Source organism: Coffea eugenioides, chromosome 11 (assembly GCF_003713205.1).
Source record: "Coffea eugenioides isolate CCC68of chromosome 11, Ceug_1.0, whole genome shotgun sequence".
Classification (NCBI taxonomy): Eukaryota; Viridiplantae; Streptophyta; class Magnoliopsida; order Gentianales; family Rubiaceae; genus Coffea; species Coffea eugenioides.
The window spans coordinates 31,879,011-31,897,103 of record NC_040045.1 but is presented as its reverse complement, the minus strand read 5'-3'; the positions used below and the strand labels follow the sequence as shown (position 1 = coordinate 31,897,103).

At 37.2% G+C, this 18,093-nt stretch overlaps 2 protein-coding genes across 2 annotated transcripts; one reads left to right on the top strand and one right to left on the bottom strand.

The window, feature by feature from the left end:
- Nucleotides 1-6,502: 6,502 nt before the first annotated feature.
- LOC113752281 lies at nucleotides 6,503-8,569 on the top strand. Its single transcript, XM_027296402.1, has 4 exons — nucleotides 6,503-6,758; nucleotides 7,458-8,068; nucleotides 8,149-8,340; nucleotides 8,456-8,569. Exons 1-4 carry the CDS (start codon nucleotides 6,503-6,505, stop codon nucleotides 8,567-8,569), a joined length of 1,173 nt encoding a protein of 390 aa, XP_027152203.1.
- A 4,376-nt stretch (nucleotides 8,570-12,945) lies between these two features.
- LOC113753165 (G-type lectin S-receptor-like serine/threonine-protein kinase At4g27290) lies at nucleotides 12,946-17,395 on the bottom strand. Its single transcript, XM_027297263.1, has 7 exons — nucleotides 16,096-17,395; nucleotides 15,200-15,343; nucleotides 14,939-15,096; nucleotides 14,227-14,437; nucleotides 13,670-13,907; nucleotides 13,443-13,593; nucleotides 12,946-13,337 (listed from the first exon to the last, which is right to left on the bottom strand). Exons 1-7 carry the CDS (start codon nucleotides 17,366-17,368, stop codon nucleotides 13,026-13,028), a joined length of 2,487 nt encoding a protein of 828 aa, XP_027153064.1. The 5' UTR covers nucleotides 17,369-17,395; the 3' UTR covers nucleotides 12,946-13,025.
- Nucleotides 17,396-18,093: the final 698 nt, after the last annotated feature.

Here is an 18,093-nt window from a genome sequence, read left to right as displayed (position 1 = left end):
AAATGATGCCCCATCAAATAATGTCTCCATTTGGTTACAACTAGTACTAATGCCATTAATTCTTTTTCATAGATAGATAGACCCAAGTTCCTTGTTGATAAAGCTCTGCTGAGATAAGCTATTGGGTGAGAGTCGTGCTGTAACACTGTACCTATTTCTCCATTACTGGCATCTGTTTCAATTACAAATGGCTTCTCAAAATCTGGTAGTTTAAGAACTGGAGAAGTGCACATGATCTGTTTCAACTGTTCAAAAGCAGAATTTGCTTGTTCATTCCAGCAGAAATTATCCTTGTTAAGCAATTCTGTCAGAGGTCTACAAATGATGCCATAATGTCTGATAAATCTCCTGTAATACCCTGTAAGGCCTAGAAATCCTCTCAAGGCCTCAACTGAGTTTGGTGTAGGCCAATTCAATACATCTTGAATCTTCCCAATCTCCATACTCACTCCTCCTGAAGATATAACATGCCCCAGATAATCAATTTTTTGTTGAGCAAAGGAGTATTTAGACTCTCTTTGCATACAACAGATTACTTCTAAGTACCCTCAGCATTACTTCCAAATGCTACACATGCTGTTGTAGATCTTTACTCTAGACTAGCATGTCATCAAAAAATATCAACACAAATTTGCGCAAGTAAGGCTGAAAAGATTGATTCATTAGGGCTTGGAATGTAGTTGGAGCATTTGTTAGCCCAAATGGCATGACCAAAAACTCATGATGTCCTTCATGAGTTTGAAAGCCAGTTTTGTGGGTATCTTGAGCTTTAGCCCTGACTTGATGATATCCTGCCCTGAGATCTACTTTGGAGTAGTTTTTAGACCAACATAACTCTGCTATCAACTCCTCAATGTTGGAAATTGGATGCTTGTCTTTAATAATCAGCCGGTTTAAGTGTCTATAATCAACACAAAAACGCCATGTTCCAACTTTTTTCTTAGTTAGCTGCACAGGTGAAGTATAAGGACTATTACTATGTCTAATGATTCCACTGTCAAGCATCTCAATGACTTGTCTTTCTATTTCAAATTTTTGAGAATGAGGGTACCTGTAAGGCTTGATTTTGAAAGCCTGAGCCTCTGGTTTGAGTGGTATGGAATGATCCAAGCTTCTCTCAGGAGGCAAGCTTGTTGGAACAGCAAATACATCTTGGAACTTCACCAATAACTCCTGAACTTCTACTTGCATTTCAGATCCTGGATCTCTTCCCTGGGGTATTGGGAATATATTGTAGCAACTGTCCTTGTAATTAATGTACTCTCTCAAGTCTTTGTCCTGCAACAAATTGAGTTCTGCTTTAGCTACACATTCTTGCAGTATTAACTCATCTGTCCCACTATGAATGATGATATGTAGCTTGTGAAAACCAAAAGTGATTGGATTATAATGAGTCATCTAGTCCACCCCTAGAATTAGATCCCACCCTCCAAGTTCCATCATCCTCATATCAAAGCAAAATTTATAGTTTTTAGTGGACTACAGTACTTTGAGGCGTTTGGTGTAACCAGTCACACTTGATCCATCTCCAATTACTACTGTGAAAAAACTACTGACTACATATGGCAATTCCAAATTTCTGACCAAATGATAGCTGATGTAGGAATCTGAACTTCCTGTATCAACCAAGATGTACACTGATACTCCCTTGATTTCCTCTCTGAGAGTCATTGTCTTCCTCCAGTGCCTCAGTTATTGCATGTAGTGAGATATCCATTAATTCTCGTGGGTTGCTTGTTTTTTCATCCTACTCTCCTATTGCATCCAGTAACTCACCTTCCCCCTCCTCCTCAACCACCATCAAATTCGACTACTTGTTCTTGCACTGATGTCCTATCTCATAACGTTCCCTACATTTGAAACACAATCCATTATTCTTTTTGAATTGAATTTCTTGGGGGGATATCTTATTGGCTGGGGCTGCTGAATTATTTTCACCTTTAAATGCATTAGAATGGGGAATTTTATAGGCATTGGAAACATTGGCAGCATTTTTGTATAAGCCAAACTTGGGATCAACGGGTGACTTGGCAGACAGTTTAACAGACTTGTGCCGTAATTGCATGCTTCTTCTTGTAATTGTGCTAGTTCCATGGCATCAGATACTTTGATTGTTTTTAACATCTTTACCATGGCCTTGATCTCATCTCGCAATCCACTAATAAAACTAGAAACAAAATATGATTTAGAGAGGTGAAGATTCTTCACCAACATTAATGATTTCAACTCCTCAAACTTCTCTTGATAATCCTCCGTAGTTCCCACTTGTTGTAACTTATTGAAATCTTCCACCACATCATGAGTCCCTTTTTCTACGAATCTCTCACAGAGCATATCAGAGAATTTCTGCCATGATAGTTCTGGGTATTCCATCTTGATGCCTTGATACCATACCACACATCTCCTTTGCTGTCAAGAAACATTTCAACCACTTTCAGTTGCTACTCAGGTGGAACTTGATGGGTGATGAAATACTTCTGGCATTTGTGAAGCCAAATGCAAGGATTTTCCCTAGCAAACAATGATAGCTCAATGTTGGGTGGATTTGGTAAAACTATCTTCAGAAATTTAGCTCTGGCGCACTAATGAATGCCATTGTCTGGTTGGAGTTTTGTGTATGGTGGTGGTGCGGGTAAGATGGGGATTTTTTCCAACTGAGTTGATTTCTCTCTTTCCAAATTCTTCTCTCGGGCCACTAGTTGAATTAAAGCATTGAGTTTCTGATCCATTCCTGAGATCATTGCTTTCATCTTCTAAGTAGAAATCTCCATTTCTCCATGCAGTTGCTGTTGAATTTCTTGCTGATTCTGTTGAAGGGAAGTAATAGACTGTAGAGCCTCTTGTAAACGACCTTCCTATTTCTTCAATTGATCTTCCACATTCTTGAAGCGGGTGCCTTCTGCCATGCTCGAACTAGTTGTATCAGTCCAAGAAACGTAGCTCTGGATACTAATTGTCAAGAATGAGAGTGCAATTCCTGATAGTTAGCTGCAACTAAGCTATCTCTGGAAGATGACTTGAAGATTGAGTAAATAGATGAAAAAGGAAAGAAGAAAGGAACCGAGAGAAAGGGATGTAAGAACGAATGAGAATCAAATTCTGTTATGAATTTTCTTGACATCTTTCCTTTACAATTTGCTCAATATAAAAGAATGAACTAACAAATCCACTACTTCATTATTCTTTTAACTAACTGAATTGTTGACCTCATCAAGTCTAACAATCCTCTAACTAACTCATAAAACTACTACAACTTGCATTATTTGCAGATTAGTCCTTAGGTCCTGACATAATACCACTATTTGGAAAGGACTTTGACTCTAGCATTGGACTTTTGGGTCTTGATTACTAAGATTTTTATTATAAGGGTTAAATGCACTAAACCCCACTAAATTATTTACTTAATTGCAGTTTATGTCATAAACTATTTTAATTGAATAGTATCTCACTCTGAGAGCAAGTTTCTCTCTGTCCTAGAGAGAGAAAATACCCCTCAATAGGTGTTCACACTTTTCTCGAAAACTTCAAAAAAAATTGAATTACCAGTTAGGCGCCAAGATCAACAACCTTCCATTGAAGGAAACTTACCGATCTCATCCATTATCTTTGGAATAGCGTTGGATTTTCTAGTGATAGTAGCCAAAATTTTTTCCATTTTCCAGTTCCTATTAAATAAGATGTGATAGCTTTCATATCTACGCTCACTTTTCTCCTTCTTCGCGTTTTGCTAGCTTTTGTTGTTTCCGTGTCTAATTTCATTTTTCTGTTTTGCTTGTTTTGAAGTCACTGGTACTAGAACTTGTTGGAGGCATGTGCAAGGATTCGGATTAGTTTTAGTTTGTATTGGACTAGAAGCATCCTGGAAATTGCAGCCCGAAGTCTATGGGAAGGATTATGGAGAATATCTAAGAGGTTCTAAACAGGTTCAAACTCTCTGAAGAGGAAAGAGATGGAGTTTGTTTGGACGAGGAAGAAGTGGCTAAAGGTGTTCTGGAATGTAAGCAAAGTTTGATTGGTAAAGTTTGGGGGGGGGGAAAGCAGGCAATATTGGAGGAGTTAAGAGCTTCGCAAACAGCATGTGGTCTCAGGTGAAGCATCTGAAAGTAATGGAGATTGGATGTAATCTGTTCCAGTTCATTTTCGAGAAGGAAAAGAATATAGAGGTAGTGATGAGCAGGAGGCCATGGATCTATGATGGCCAACCTTTAATTCTGCTGCAGTGGGAAGCTGGTTTGGAGGAGAATGAAGAAGCTTTAAGTAAAACATTAATTTGGGTCCAGATCTGGAATATACCCTTGCACTGGGTCACGAAGGAGGCTGGAAGGAAGATTGCAGCATATTTTCAAAAGTAAATGAGGTGATCATCCCACAGAGTGGAGGAAAGGAAGGTAAACATCTAAAAATTTTGGCTGAAATCGATCTTTCCATTCCATTACCTAGAGGTAAATAGCAATGGTTTCAAGAGGTGGATCGAATTTAAATACGAAAAGTGTCCAAATTTCTGTTTTGGTTATGGATTGATTGGTCATAGTGAACGAAATTGTACTAAAAAAGGAATGAATATAGGGAGGGAACCTCAGTATGGGAATTGGTTAAAAGCTAGTTATCCTCGAAGTCCTAATAAGAAAAATAGGAATGAAAATAGGATTGGGGGTAGGGAAGAAGAGAGACACCAAACTCAAGACAATAGGGATGCAAGGGGGGATGAACATAAGTTGTTGTTAACATATACAGAAGATTTCCATAAAGGGGAGGAACTAAAACAAATTTTTCAGAAAGAGTTGATTAGGGACATTGCTTTGATGAGTAGGAAGGAGAAAAGAGTACTTGAGGAGAGGAGGACAGAAGGGATTGAGGATGGGAAAGGAGAAAGGAGACGGGAGGAAAGAGGGCTAAGTAAGGTAGGAGGTAGGAACATTGGGAAGGGAAAGGGGTGCAAGAGGAAATAGAGGCAAATGGAACAGCAGGATGGGGGAAGTTCAGAGGAAGTGAAGGAAGGAGCACATGACTTGATGTGGATTGATAGTGTTCAGAGTAAGGATAATGAGGATCAGATTGCTAAGGTAATAATAGAAGGGAAGGAAGGTAAGATAACATATGAGGGAGGTGAAGATAAGGGGAAGATGGGTAGGCAGAAGAGTAGGACTAAAGGGAATCAAATAGTAAGTAAGAGATGGAAAAGACTGGTATTGGAGGTAAGCAGGAGAAAACCACTGGTAAAGGCAAGCAAAGAAGTTATTGGAATTGAGAAAGGGAAATGGAAGGTGGAGATTATGGAAAGGGAAAGTGATGAGATGCATGTAGGAAAGGAAAATTGGAAGAGAATTAGAGCTAAGAGTGGAAATAGTGACTGGATGGAACTGTCTGAGAAGTTGTTGTCCACCCTAAATGGGGATCCATTGTTTAAATGAAGGTTGTGGTATGAAACTGTCAAGGTGTGGAGAGCCCCTTGACAGTGCTCCAACTGAGGGAGGTCATTAGACTCCATTTTCTTTTTTTAGTGTTTTTGTCAGCAACAAAGAAGAAAAAAAGCTATTTGAACAAAGTGAAGCAATGGATAAAATTTGACAATATGTTTGTTGTTGATCCAGTTGGTAGGGCCGGGGGCTTGGCTGTATTATGGAAAAAAGGAATTGCATGTGAAAAAGGTCTTGTTTACAAGTTTTACTGTCGAATTACTAATAGAGGAGAATGAAGCTAGAATTGACTAGTGGTGCATATGTGCTTATGCTAGTTCAGATGCAGGTGTTAGAAGAGAGCAGTGGAAAGTTATAACCAGACGAAGTGTTATGTGGGGTGAGTACTGGGCAATAATGGGAGAATGATATTACTTCTAATGGAGAAAAATGGGGAGGCAAACAGAGAGTTGAGGTGAGGTTCTAGGATTTTAATTCCTTCATAAATAATAATGAATTGGTTGACATTGGTTTTGAAGGAATTCCTTGGACCTCGAGCAATAACTAGGGGAATGAGGGAGAGATGAAAGAGAGGTTAGATAGAATTTTAGGAACTAAAGGCTGGATAAAAAAGATTGATAAGGCAAAATGTATAACTGAGGCATCTGATCATTGTATACTGGTTTTGGATACAAAGTCAGTAGGGAAGAGATGGAAGAAAAGGTTTATGTTTAATAGAAGATGGTTACAGCAAGAGGATATATGGGATGTAATTGGGAAAGCCTGGGGAGAATACCAACAGGGGTCCTGGTTATATAAAGTTCAATGTAAAATAAAAAAAAGTCAAAGTGGACTTGCTTAGTTGGAGTAAAGGAAGTTTTTGTAACTCAAAGAAACAGATAGAATAGGTTAAAAAAGAAATAAAAGAGGTCAAGGAGAGTAAACTTAGTGGTTACAGGATTAAGCTGGCGGGTCTTAAGAGGAAGCTGGTTGATGCTTATAAAAGGGAAAAGCTATATTGGATTCAGAAGGCTAGGGTAAAATGGTTAAAGGAAGGGGACAAGAATACTAGCTATTTTCATGCAAGAGTGATTGGCAGGAGGAAAATGAATAGGATTAGTGTGCTGAAAAAAAGGAGTGGGGATTGGTGTGAAAGTGAAGAGGAAACTTGTCAAGAGATCATAGACTATTTTAAGCAGATTTTTAATTTAGAAAAACCAGATGACTTTGCAGAAATCTTTCAAGGAGTCCAACAAACTATCACTGCTGAGATGAGCAAGAAGCTAACCAGGAAAGTAACAGATCAGAAAATTAGTCATGCTGTCTTTTCAATGCAACCAAACAAATCTCCAGGGCCAGATGGTATGTCCTCTTACTTTTTCCAAAAATTTTGGCAAATTGTTAAAACTGATGATGTTAATGCAGTGCAAAGTTTCTTTCATTCTGGTCATCTTCTTAAATCCATCAATGAGACCTTGATAAGCCTTATTCCCAAAACTGATTCCCCAACTTCAATCACAGAATTCAGACCCATTAGTTTGTGTAATATTATCTATAAAATCATCTCTAAAGTGTTGACAAACAAATTTAAGAGTGTTTTGAACTACTACATTAGTGATTCCCAGTCTGCCTTTGTTCCTGGTAGACAGATTTTAGATAATGTTTTGATTGCTCATGAAAATGTTCACTTCCTAAAAAATAAAAGGACTGGGAGAGATGGTTATATGACTAGCAAATTAGATATGTCCAAGACTTATGTCAGAGTAGAATGGGGGGTTTTTAGCTAAAATGATGTTGAAAATGGGCTTCTGTCCCATGTGGATTCAATGGATCATGGAGTGCGTTACTAGTGTAACCTATTCTGTAAACATTAATGGTGAGAAAACTGGTTTCATTAGGCCTACTAGGGGTTTGAGACAAGGGACCCTCTATCCCCTTATTTGTTTCTGATTTGTGCTGAGGGATTTTCCTTCCTGATTAAGCAAGCAAATGCACAAGGGGAACTGACAGGAATAAGGATTGCTCAAGGGGCTCATAGATTATCTCACTTATTTTTTGCAGATGACTCATTGATTTTTTGCAAAGCAAGTGTTGAGGAGGCAGGCCAACTGAGGAGAATACTAGATGTGTACAAACAAGCTTCTGGTCAGCTGATCAATGTAGAGAAATCATCACTGTTCTTCAGCAGGAATGTGAGTAATAGGCAAAGAGAAGGGGTGATGAGAGAGCTGCAGGGAATAAAGCAGGTTCTGCAAAGCAAGTACCTGGGACTGCCTTTGGTCATTAGGAGATCCAAGAGACAAGTTTTTGACTTTATAAGGCAAAAAACAATAGCAAGGCTAAAGGGATGGAAGCAGAAATTACTGAGTCAAGCTGGGAAAGAAGTGCTGCTCAAGTCTGTCATAATGGCTTTGCCTACCTATGTCATGTCCTGTTGCCTTTTGCCAAAGGTTTTGTACAAGAAAATATGCTCAAAAATGGCAAAGTATTGGTGGGGGCAGAAGGAAAATGAACATAAGGTTCACTGGCTGAGCTGGGGAAGGATGACAGAAGTTAAAGCAGAAGGAGGGCTAGGCTTTCAAGAGTTGCATGAGTTTAACTTGGCTTTGTTGGCAAAGCAACTTTGGAGAATTTTGACTAAGCCTAACTTAGTAGTGAGTAAAATAATGAAGGTCAGATATTTCAAAGGAACATCCATCTGGAGGACAAGAGCTCTGGTGCTGACTCATGGTGCTGGAAAAGCTTGTTGAAGGCAAAAAAGCTACTGGAGGAGGGAATAAGGAAGCAAGTAGGAGATGGGAAGTCTATAAACATATGGGAGGATAGATGGCTCCCAGAAACTGAAGATGGAAGAGTCAAGACTAGAAATGTGGAGGGTATAGAGGTACAGGGAGTGAGTAAGCTCATCAAAGATGGAATGTGGGACAAAGAACTGATTGCTCAGGTTTTTGACAAGGAAGAAGGGAGGAAAATAATGAGAATTTCGCTTAGTGTGGAACCTAGGAAAGACAGAATATATTGGGCATTTTCTAATACTAGGGTGTATACTGTAAAATCAGGGTACAGATTGGCAAAAAACAGGAAAAGGAGGGAAGATCAATGGTGGCCAGGGGCAGAATCCAGCTGCAGGAAAAAAAATGCAACACAGAGCTGGAATTTCTTATGGGGATTGAACATGAAGCATAAATTGAAGCATTTCATATGAAGATGCCTGCATGACATTTTATCTGTGAATGCAATGATTAAGGAAAGATGCTCAAAAATAGATCATAAGTGCAAGGGATGTGGGGCAAGCTAAGAAACCATCAAACATATGTTGTGTTTTTGTAACAATGCAAAGTCTATCTAGAAAGCTGCCCCACTGAGCTGGGAGGGTCTGTAGGCTTACAAGAATAGATTTTGGCACTGGTGGGAAGAACTGAAAGAAGCTGTGAATAAGGAGAATGGCAGAGAGCGTATTGTGCTAACAGTAAATTTGCTATGGCAAATTTGGAAATCAAGAAATGAGAGGCAATTTAATGATAAAGGAAAGGACCTAATGGTAGCAACTAATAAAGCAGTAATGGAGTGAAGGGAGTACCAGGAAGTTCAAGAAGCAGAGATGGAAATTGGGGGATATAGTTAGAGTGTAGAAGAGGTATCGAATGGCTGGAAGAGACCAAAGAAGAGCTGGGTCAGGATGAATTCAGATGCACTACACCAAAAAATGGATAAGGCAGGCTGGGGAATGGTTGCGAGGGACTGGCAAGGGAAGGTGTTAGGAGCCTGGGCAGTGCTAAACTCAAGCTGCTCAAATCCAAAGCTAAATGAGGCAATGGTGCTAAGAGCTGCTATGTTGGTGGGAAAGCAACAAGGATGGAGAAGTGTGAAGTTTGAAACAGATTGTTTGCAGGTGGTGAATGGGATAAACAGAGAGGAAGATGATGTAATAAGGTCAGTAGTTGTATCTGATATTAGGAAACTTAAGTCCAACTTTGATGAATGTTGTTTTACTTTTACTAGAAGGGTAAACAACTTTGTTAGTCATAAACTAGCCAATGGCAATTATCTTGAAGGAATTTGTTAAATGGAAGGATGACTTCCCAGTCTGGCTGCTTGAGTTAGCGTAAGCAGATTGTAAGGCTAGTTGCTCACCTTTTATGTAACTTGGCTTAGACTATTAATAAAATGTTGCCGTTTTGAAAAAAAATGTCATAAACTATTTTAGTAGGCACTTTGCCCTCCTCCCCCTCTCATGAGATGTTTGGAAAAAATATTATCCCTTCTGTTTTAATTATTCTATTTTTTTAATTTTTTTCTGACATTTTCTTTTTAGTTTCTTCCCTTTTTATTTTCTTTTTTCCTTCTTTATTTCCTATGCTATTATTATTTGTATACCTAAAATTAAATTTTTAATATTATTTAACTTGGTATACTGGATTGTTAAAGACTTATTTATTTGTTAGTTTCCAAAGTCAATATTTCAACAAAAAAAAAGAACTCTATACTACAACAAGATCTGTGTTTTTCACATTGTGATGAGTGTTTGGTTTAAGGCATTGAATTATTCAAATGTATAGGAACAAAATATAGCTATTAATTAATCAATTATCAATTGTAGTAAATAGCAAATAAACAAATCAACTGATTGTTTTTCGTCATTTGTTGTTTTACTACAAATAATGTGTTAACCTTCTTTGTTACGTGATCTAAAATATGTTACTTTTATAGTGAATAGTTGAGTAATTGTGAACTCTAATTAGTTTATATGTACTTAAGCTATTGAATTACCAGATTAAATACGTTTTACAAGCAAGAGTTTAGGATGAATTATTAAGAATGAAAATAAAAATAATATTACAGAAAATTAAAAATTTTGATACAAGTATTTTAGTATTGGAGGAAAGAATTGGCTACTGAGTGAAGGGGAAAAAGGAAGAAAATAAAGGGTAAAAGAAAAGGGAGCAAAGGCAAAAAAAAAAAAAAAATGAAAAGATTAGAAAATTATTCTTATTGAGAAGGATACATTGTCTATTAAAAAGTTTAGGCAGGTAAATTAGAACTTCGTATACAATTCAGGGGTTTCAGTGCATTTAACCCTTTTTTATAACGAATACATATCCAAGATTCATTAATACACTTTAATCGCATCTAGTTATCTTTTTAAACACACATTAACATCAATAGTTCACTTACATTTAAATAATTTCTCGATTTAATGTTACTAAAAAAAAAAAAAAAAACTCGTGCTTAGGCATCTCTTAACGGATGTTAATGCGTGCCAATTAGACGACAATCAAAACCAGCATCTCTTTTTGTTGTCAATTGGTGCACGGAAAATGATATTCAAAAAGAAAATGATATTCACTTGAAATTGAGGTCTCTTTTCTAGGACCACCTTACTGCTAAGATGGGATATCTCCTTTGATATGCTCTGTGCATTGGGCTTACGAGCTCTGGATTGAGATGCAGATAATGTAGCTGTATTCTCGTTTCTTTTGGTACCAGATACCTCCTTTGGCTTTGGTATCCTTTCTCGATCAATTTTGTGAGACCGGGAACAAGTCGTTGGCAACATATATGTTTTCTTGCTTCCTTTGGAAGTTCCAATGCCATTGGTTGAATCATTTCCTCCAGTCAGTCCCCTGTTGGATGTTCCCTTTGATATGTTGACTTCACTGTTTCTTCTTAATTGGTGGGCTGTTTCAATTGAAGACTCCTTTGTTCTCAAAGGTTTCTGCTTCCGTTCCTCAGGATTATTTGGAGTCACTGTCCTTTTTGTTCTTGATGATTGAATTGAGTTCCCCAAATTTGATGCTGGCCTTGAAACTTTGAATGAACTTTTCTGTTTCTCCAAATTTTCACCTTTAGCCGGTTCTAGGCCTATCTTTCTCTGTGAAGTTTCACATCCTGGCGATGTCTTTGATATCTTCACCATTGGAGTCCATTCTACTGTCTAAAATTCAGGTTTAAAACCATACTTGCAGTAGTCATGGCAAGAGCCTAGTGAGGCTCTAAGATAATTAGGCAACACTTTTACTTCATTAGTCTCATCAGCTATCTTTCCAGTTGAGTTCCTTCTAAACTCACCAGCTTCACATGTTGTTTTATTCCAGATCACTGGGATAGCAATTGCTACCTCAGCCATTAAAAGTTGGCAAAATTATATCTAGAGTTCACTAATCCTGCATAAAAGCGAATCATGCATGTTGAGACAGGAAAATACTGTTAACAGAAAACATGAAGGAGAAGAGGAAACCATTCATGTATGGAAATTGGAAAGGAGATTCTGACTGTACTGAGGGAAAGCAGTACCCTTTCAAAATTGACACATGCTTTCAAAGCATGATATACTATTGTTAATCCATGTTCTCAAGGTTGAAAGTTAAGAAGTTATCAATGTTTATTTTGATTATTTATCAGTACTTAGCTAAGATCCATAACTGACAATTTGGATTCAACCTGTTGTTTGTTTCCACATACATATATTGAAGTACCTCAATTTTCTTTTGCCCTAGGGGTATGAAATTGAAAAATTTTCTAGGGGTATGGAATTTAAAACATTTGGATGTTGATTTTCGCTTTGTCTTTTTTAATTTTAAATTTCTTTTGATTTTTTTTCTCAATTATCTATCTTGCTGCATTTTCCAATTGGAGTGCAATGCCTAAAACTGATTCATTTGTCAAATGCAACAGCATTTTAGCTTCTAATTTTTTGGTATCTCCATACCTTAAAGTTTTGATTCATTTGTCGAATATTGTGCACATGTCGAATTTTGGCACTTAAGATGGACCACAATTTTGTATGTGTATTCAAGTTTTGGGCTTTTAATTACTGAATTATGAAAAATTGGTATTTAATGGTCCGTGTTGGTCAGAAAACTATAATAGCTTCTAGGGTTTCAAATGATATTTACCAACTAGTAAAAGAAAAAAGAGTAAGAAAATATCCATATTAGTGTAACAATACATAATAAAATATACATAATATTTGACTTCATTCGCAGAAATATTAACAAACGAGATAGTATATATGTATGTATCCATGTACATACGTATACACGTCTGTGTGTGTGAAGGAGAGCAATAATTTATTATTGTCTTATTTTGCATTTGTCAAATGATAAATATCCATTTTGCACCATTCAGATCAAAAGATACAAGAAAGATGATAAAACACACTAATTAGATCACATAAGTAGCAAGCATAACAGGTATTTAAAAATTTTGTATACATGGCACTATCAAGAATAGGTTGTAATCCAATTATTGGGTGGCTGTTGGTTGTAATTTTTTGACTCTAAGATGTGATTCTAACGAGTTCTCATTTTATGCTGAAACTGTATACTTTTGTTTGAGGGTTCTGTTTCAAGACTTTATTCATGGGATTGGAGATTATTTGGTGGCTGTTCGTCTGTATGGGTTGAAAATTTATTTGAAAACTTTTGTCGGAATAATCTTGAAGCATTTTTTCTAATGTGATATATGCGACAAAAATGTGGTTGCAAAAATATAAAAAGGTAACTGAAAAACAAGTTTGTAATCAAAAAAGAAAAAAAAAAAAAACATGTTGCACTAAAAAATTCTTCTGATAAGAACATGAGATCAAGTGAACATGTACAAAGAAGAAGATCAATATGGATTACTCAACTATCGAGCTTCTAACACTGTGATGCTGAGTTGATTGCCAGAACTATCCACGTTCCCGCTTGAGAAAATCTTATCAGTTTCAAAAAAGAAATTTCTTTCAGTGAAATAGCCAGGCTCCTTAGGGAAAGGTAATTCTCCATCACCAACCAACATCAAAACCACAGATGGCATGCTTGGCCTGTCGTCCGGATATTGCTGTACACATAGCAGTCCTACATGAATTGATCTAATAACTTCAGACAGACAATAAGATTGGCTGAAATGGTCATCGATCAACTCCTGAAATCTGCCATCTTTGAAGAGTAACCACGCCTGAGAATTTATTCAGGAGGAAATTGTGGTAATTAGTGCTGTGCTGCTCATGAGAAAAAAATAATGTAATGAATGCTGCATGAAATGGAATGATAGGAAACCTACGTGCCCAAGAAGATTATGATGGTGATCAGGATGAGAAAATCCTCTGTTCTTCTTCCCAGTTACAATCTCCAGCACCAAAACACCAAAGCTGAAAACATCTGATTTTGTCGAGAAAACTCCATCGACTGCATACTCCGGAGACATGTAGCCACTAAGATAGAATAAAAAGAGCAAGAATTAATTCAGTATCCTATGGAGAAAATATTCAAAGGTCAAGGGATCCTTACTATGTTCCAACAACTCTTTTTGTGCTTGCTTCAGTCTCAGTTCCTCCAAAAATTCTGGCCATTCCAAAGTCAGATATTTTTGGTTTCATTGCACTATCTAACAAAATATTTCCAGCCTTAAGATCTCTATGGATGATTGTCAACCGCGAGTCCTGATGAAGATAAAGAAGTCCGCGGGCAATCCCAATGATAATCTGGTAGCGTTTTGGCCAATCAAGCAATCTGCTCCGATCATTATCTGCACAAACCCAACTTAGTATCTATGCCCGAATGTAAGTAGATTAATTTTGAAAAAGAGGAAAGTTCATTTGACATGAGCAGGTCAATGACCATGCTTTTTGAAGCTTTTTCAGCTTTGTCACTTGAGCATATCATTTGACTGCAAACACATATAGCATTTTTACCAACACTGTGCTGATTAAATTTTTAGTGAAAGCACAAGTAAAATGAAAATCCTATTCAATTTAAGATGTTTGTACCAGAAAGCAAAAAAAAGGAAATGCAGGCTATAGACATAAATGTCTCATTAATTCATGTAAGATTTTGTTAAAACCAACCGAAAAGGAAGAAGTCCAAGCTCTTATTAGGCATGAATTCATAGATCAACATTTTCTCTTCTCCTTCGATACAGCACCCTAGAAGCTTCACAAGATTTCTGTGCTGAAGTTCTGCAATGCATTTAACCTCATTTTTGAACTCATCAAGTCCTTGTATAGAGTATTCAGAAAGCCGCTTTACTGCAATTTCTTGGCCCTCCTCAAGTGTACCCTGAAAAATGGTTGTTTGTTATTGATCAATTTCAAGCTGGGGATATCCTGTTTCTCTTGTGTGTGTTTCCACAAATCCAATGTTTTTTCTTTCTTTCCTTTTCTTTTCTGTTCTTCTGAATCAGACAGGTGATAAAATGTCATAATCCCATTAATCATTTAGTGGTGGTGAACATTTTATTTCAAGAGTATCAATAAGATAAAATACCTCCCATAATTGTATCTGTTTCCACTAGCTAAAGCCTTGACAGACCTAAATTACAAATAATCCTCTGCTAATTCTGATTGTTTGGCTTATCCTAGACTAATTTCTTATCCTAAGTGCCAAAAGAAAGATGTATTTAATTGCTTATTGTTGATTTTCATGAAGAAAAGCACATTCACTAGAATATCAAAGTCAAAACTAGGTCTAGTTCTTTTGGATTTTAAAAGTATCAGTAAGGAGTTTACCATGCAAGTAGCAATGGTCTACCAAAAGAAGCAGAAAGCAAGTAATATTTACCTTGTAAACAGGACCAAATCCACCCTCTCCAAGCTTATTATCTATTGAGAAGTTATTAGTAGCCTGCTCAATGGTTTTCAAATCAAACAATGGCAGGTCAAGGTCTTCTTTGTTACTTTCTGTATTAAGGCGCTGCTCTGGTCTGCTTTCCATTTTCCCTACCAAATGAAATATGGGAAGATAAAAAGAAGTAAGAATTTAAGGAAAAGTGTATATCTGGTTACAGATAGAGGACAAACTTTGAGAGGAATATCTGCTTACATTCGCTAGGTAGCTGTTCAGCAAGTTTCCTCTGCCTTCTCTTTTTCTTTCGAGCGCACAAGATAAGGCAAAGGACCAGCAGTAGAAAAGCTCCTACTAAAGGCAAGGTGATTCCGAGTATTTTTGCTTTATTTGCTCCAGAGGCTATTTGGCAAGAAAACATGATTATATCAATGCGGTTTTATTCATCTTGTTATTCAAACATAGTCAGATGTTAGAAACAAAAAAGAAGTTTCATTCCCTACAGCTAAGGTTAACAGCATCAATTCTATTATTTAATCCACCACTAATTAGATGTTCAAGTGATGCATATCCGAAGATCTAAGGATGTTGCTCATTTGAAGATACTTATATCTACTTAGAACTTCTCACATAAATAATACCAAAGCCTAGAACTACAGGAAGAAGCGGAGTATGTGCTCAGGCCTAATGTTCTTGATGTCACGAGCTTATGCAGCATTTGCATCTCATTTAGCAATGTTTGTATGGGCAAAGACAATTTAAAAAATGTTCTTGATTAAAACTAGTGCAGATTGATAAAAAGTTGGCAATTGGTTCTTCAAATTACTGCATGTAAAAGCATGAAGCATGAAGCCTGCTTCTGCAATTCCTCATCTTATTCAAAAACATTTTATATGACTTATGACCAAGCCTATGAGGCTAGAATTGGAGCAGAAGTGGAGTGTGTGTTCAGGCCTAAAGCTCTTGATCTAACGAAACAGCATTTGCATCTTATCTAGCAATTTTTGTAGGAGCAACGAGAATGTTAAAAATGATGTTAATAGCTAGTGAACATGATAAAAACTTGGAGATTCATTCTCCAACTTCCTGCAAGTAAGTAAAAGCATGAAGTCTAATGCTGCAATTTTATCATAATATAAGTGATAGCTTCATACGTATCTCAGAGGCGGCCATCCTTATGTAGATGTCTTGACCACCATTGACCCTGGTCATATCGATCAAATCACCAAACCAAAGCACGCAGCCGCTGCCTTTGCCTGTTATGTCCGTATTCGCATAAGCTGTGCAGGAACAGTTTTTCAAGCAAATTGCCTCGCATTCCTTGAGAGTCATACTCCGATTATACCATGACCATCGCGTATCTGGCAACTTAATGCCTGAATACTTTATAAATCCATCTCCTTTTTGACAATCTAAAGGAACTCTGCGATGACAGCCATTAGACCAGTCTGTTGCTTGCCATTCACTGAGGGATTTTGGCACAAACTTATCCAAACAGCTGCAGATTGGAGAATTAGCAGTGCTGCAGATGCTGTAGTTGTTACAAAGCCCGTAAGTATCACAAGTATCAGCCGGTGCATTAAGGTAAACGCCCCAATCCTGAGTCTTGTAGTTCCAAGTGAACCTTTGAATAATCCCATCAGTACTAATGATAAGCCTAGAGTAGACAGAGGTGTTAATAAGATCATATCTGTAGTATATTTCCTGAGGATTATTTACGAACTCATAAGTATACAACGGATTTGGTTGAAGGCCTGGCGAACCCCAGCTAAACCTCAGACCATTCCATGGTCCAGTACGAAACCGTGGAGTTGAGCCATTCATCAAGAATTGTTGTGGGAAGCCATCAGGATCCACTCTAAATATGAAATTACCTCTCGAAGGATCAACGCTGCTCTTTAAAGACTGCATGTAAACTTCAGTGCGTTTCACCAAATTTTCTCCTAACTTCATTCCTGGTAAAAGGGTGTCAGTGGGATGCTCAAAACTCTGCCACAGGTAATTCTCTGGATTATTATCAGCCGCATCTTTAACAACAAGATTTCCTGAATCAAGAAGCTGAGCTACAGGATTCTTCGCCGACCCTGTGGCGTTGGATGACCATATGGCTGTACCTTCCCCATTGAATAGTGTGAGGTTAGCTTGATCAGTCACCTTCAGAAGGCCTTTTGTGTCGTTGATTGGAACGTCTCTATTAGCAGTCCATACCACAGTTGCCTTGGAAACTTTCTTGTACCATAATCCCAAGTATGTTCTGTTGGAATTAACATCTGGTCTGTAAAATCCCAGTTCAAAAGTTCCACCTGATGAGATGATTGTTTTGCCATCTGCAAGTGGCTGATTTGTGGTTATGGTATCTGTGGAATCAGATACCATAAGGGTAGACAACAGAAAACAGAAGCAACAGAATCTGTATAAGCTTTTCATTGATGTCTGTTGCTTCCAATTAAGGATTAAAATGTTATCTAGTTCTAAGTTTGAAATAAACTTGTTAGATATACTTCAGAGTTGTACAGAAATGGCCGGCTGAAAAAGGCAAGAAGCAAAGCTCCAAAACTGCTTTCCAACTAAGAGTAAGTGGTCCCCTAAGTCCAATTTTCCATTTACTATTGGTCTTCGTGTAATTAATTCAAAGAATCGTCTCTTTCTTCCATTTCACATTTCTTATTTGGGATATTTTAATGAGTAAACATCATGAGACAGGTTAAAAGTGGAGTTGCCATAATGTGAATTGGGGTCCAAGGATCATATGTCCACTGTCCTTGTAAAGATGGTACTTATTCAAAAAGGTTGATTAAAACTTTTGGAAAGAATTGCAGTTTTCATTCCAAATTAATGGGATATGAGTGCTTTTATCCCCCTAAAGTTTCGATGAAAACAAATGTTGTTCCAAATGTTTAACTTTCAATGGACATTTAGTCCTAATGGCTAATTTTACCAACTTCTGTTGAAACAGGTGATGTACCAGCAACTAACTATTAAAGAAAATTTTAAAAATCAATAAAATATTGCTAGCCATAAAATGTAGTAAAAGATGGAGCAAATTATCTGGATGACCATCAAACTTTTAGAATCGTTGAGTTTTGATCATTGAACTATTAAAAGTCTGGTTTTAACTACTGAACTATCTAAAGTTTAGATATCGAGCCATT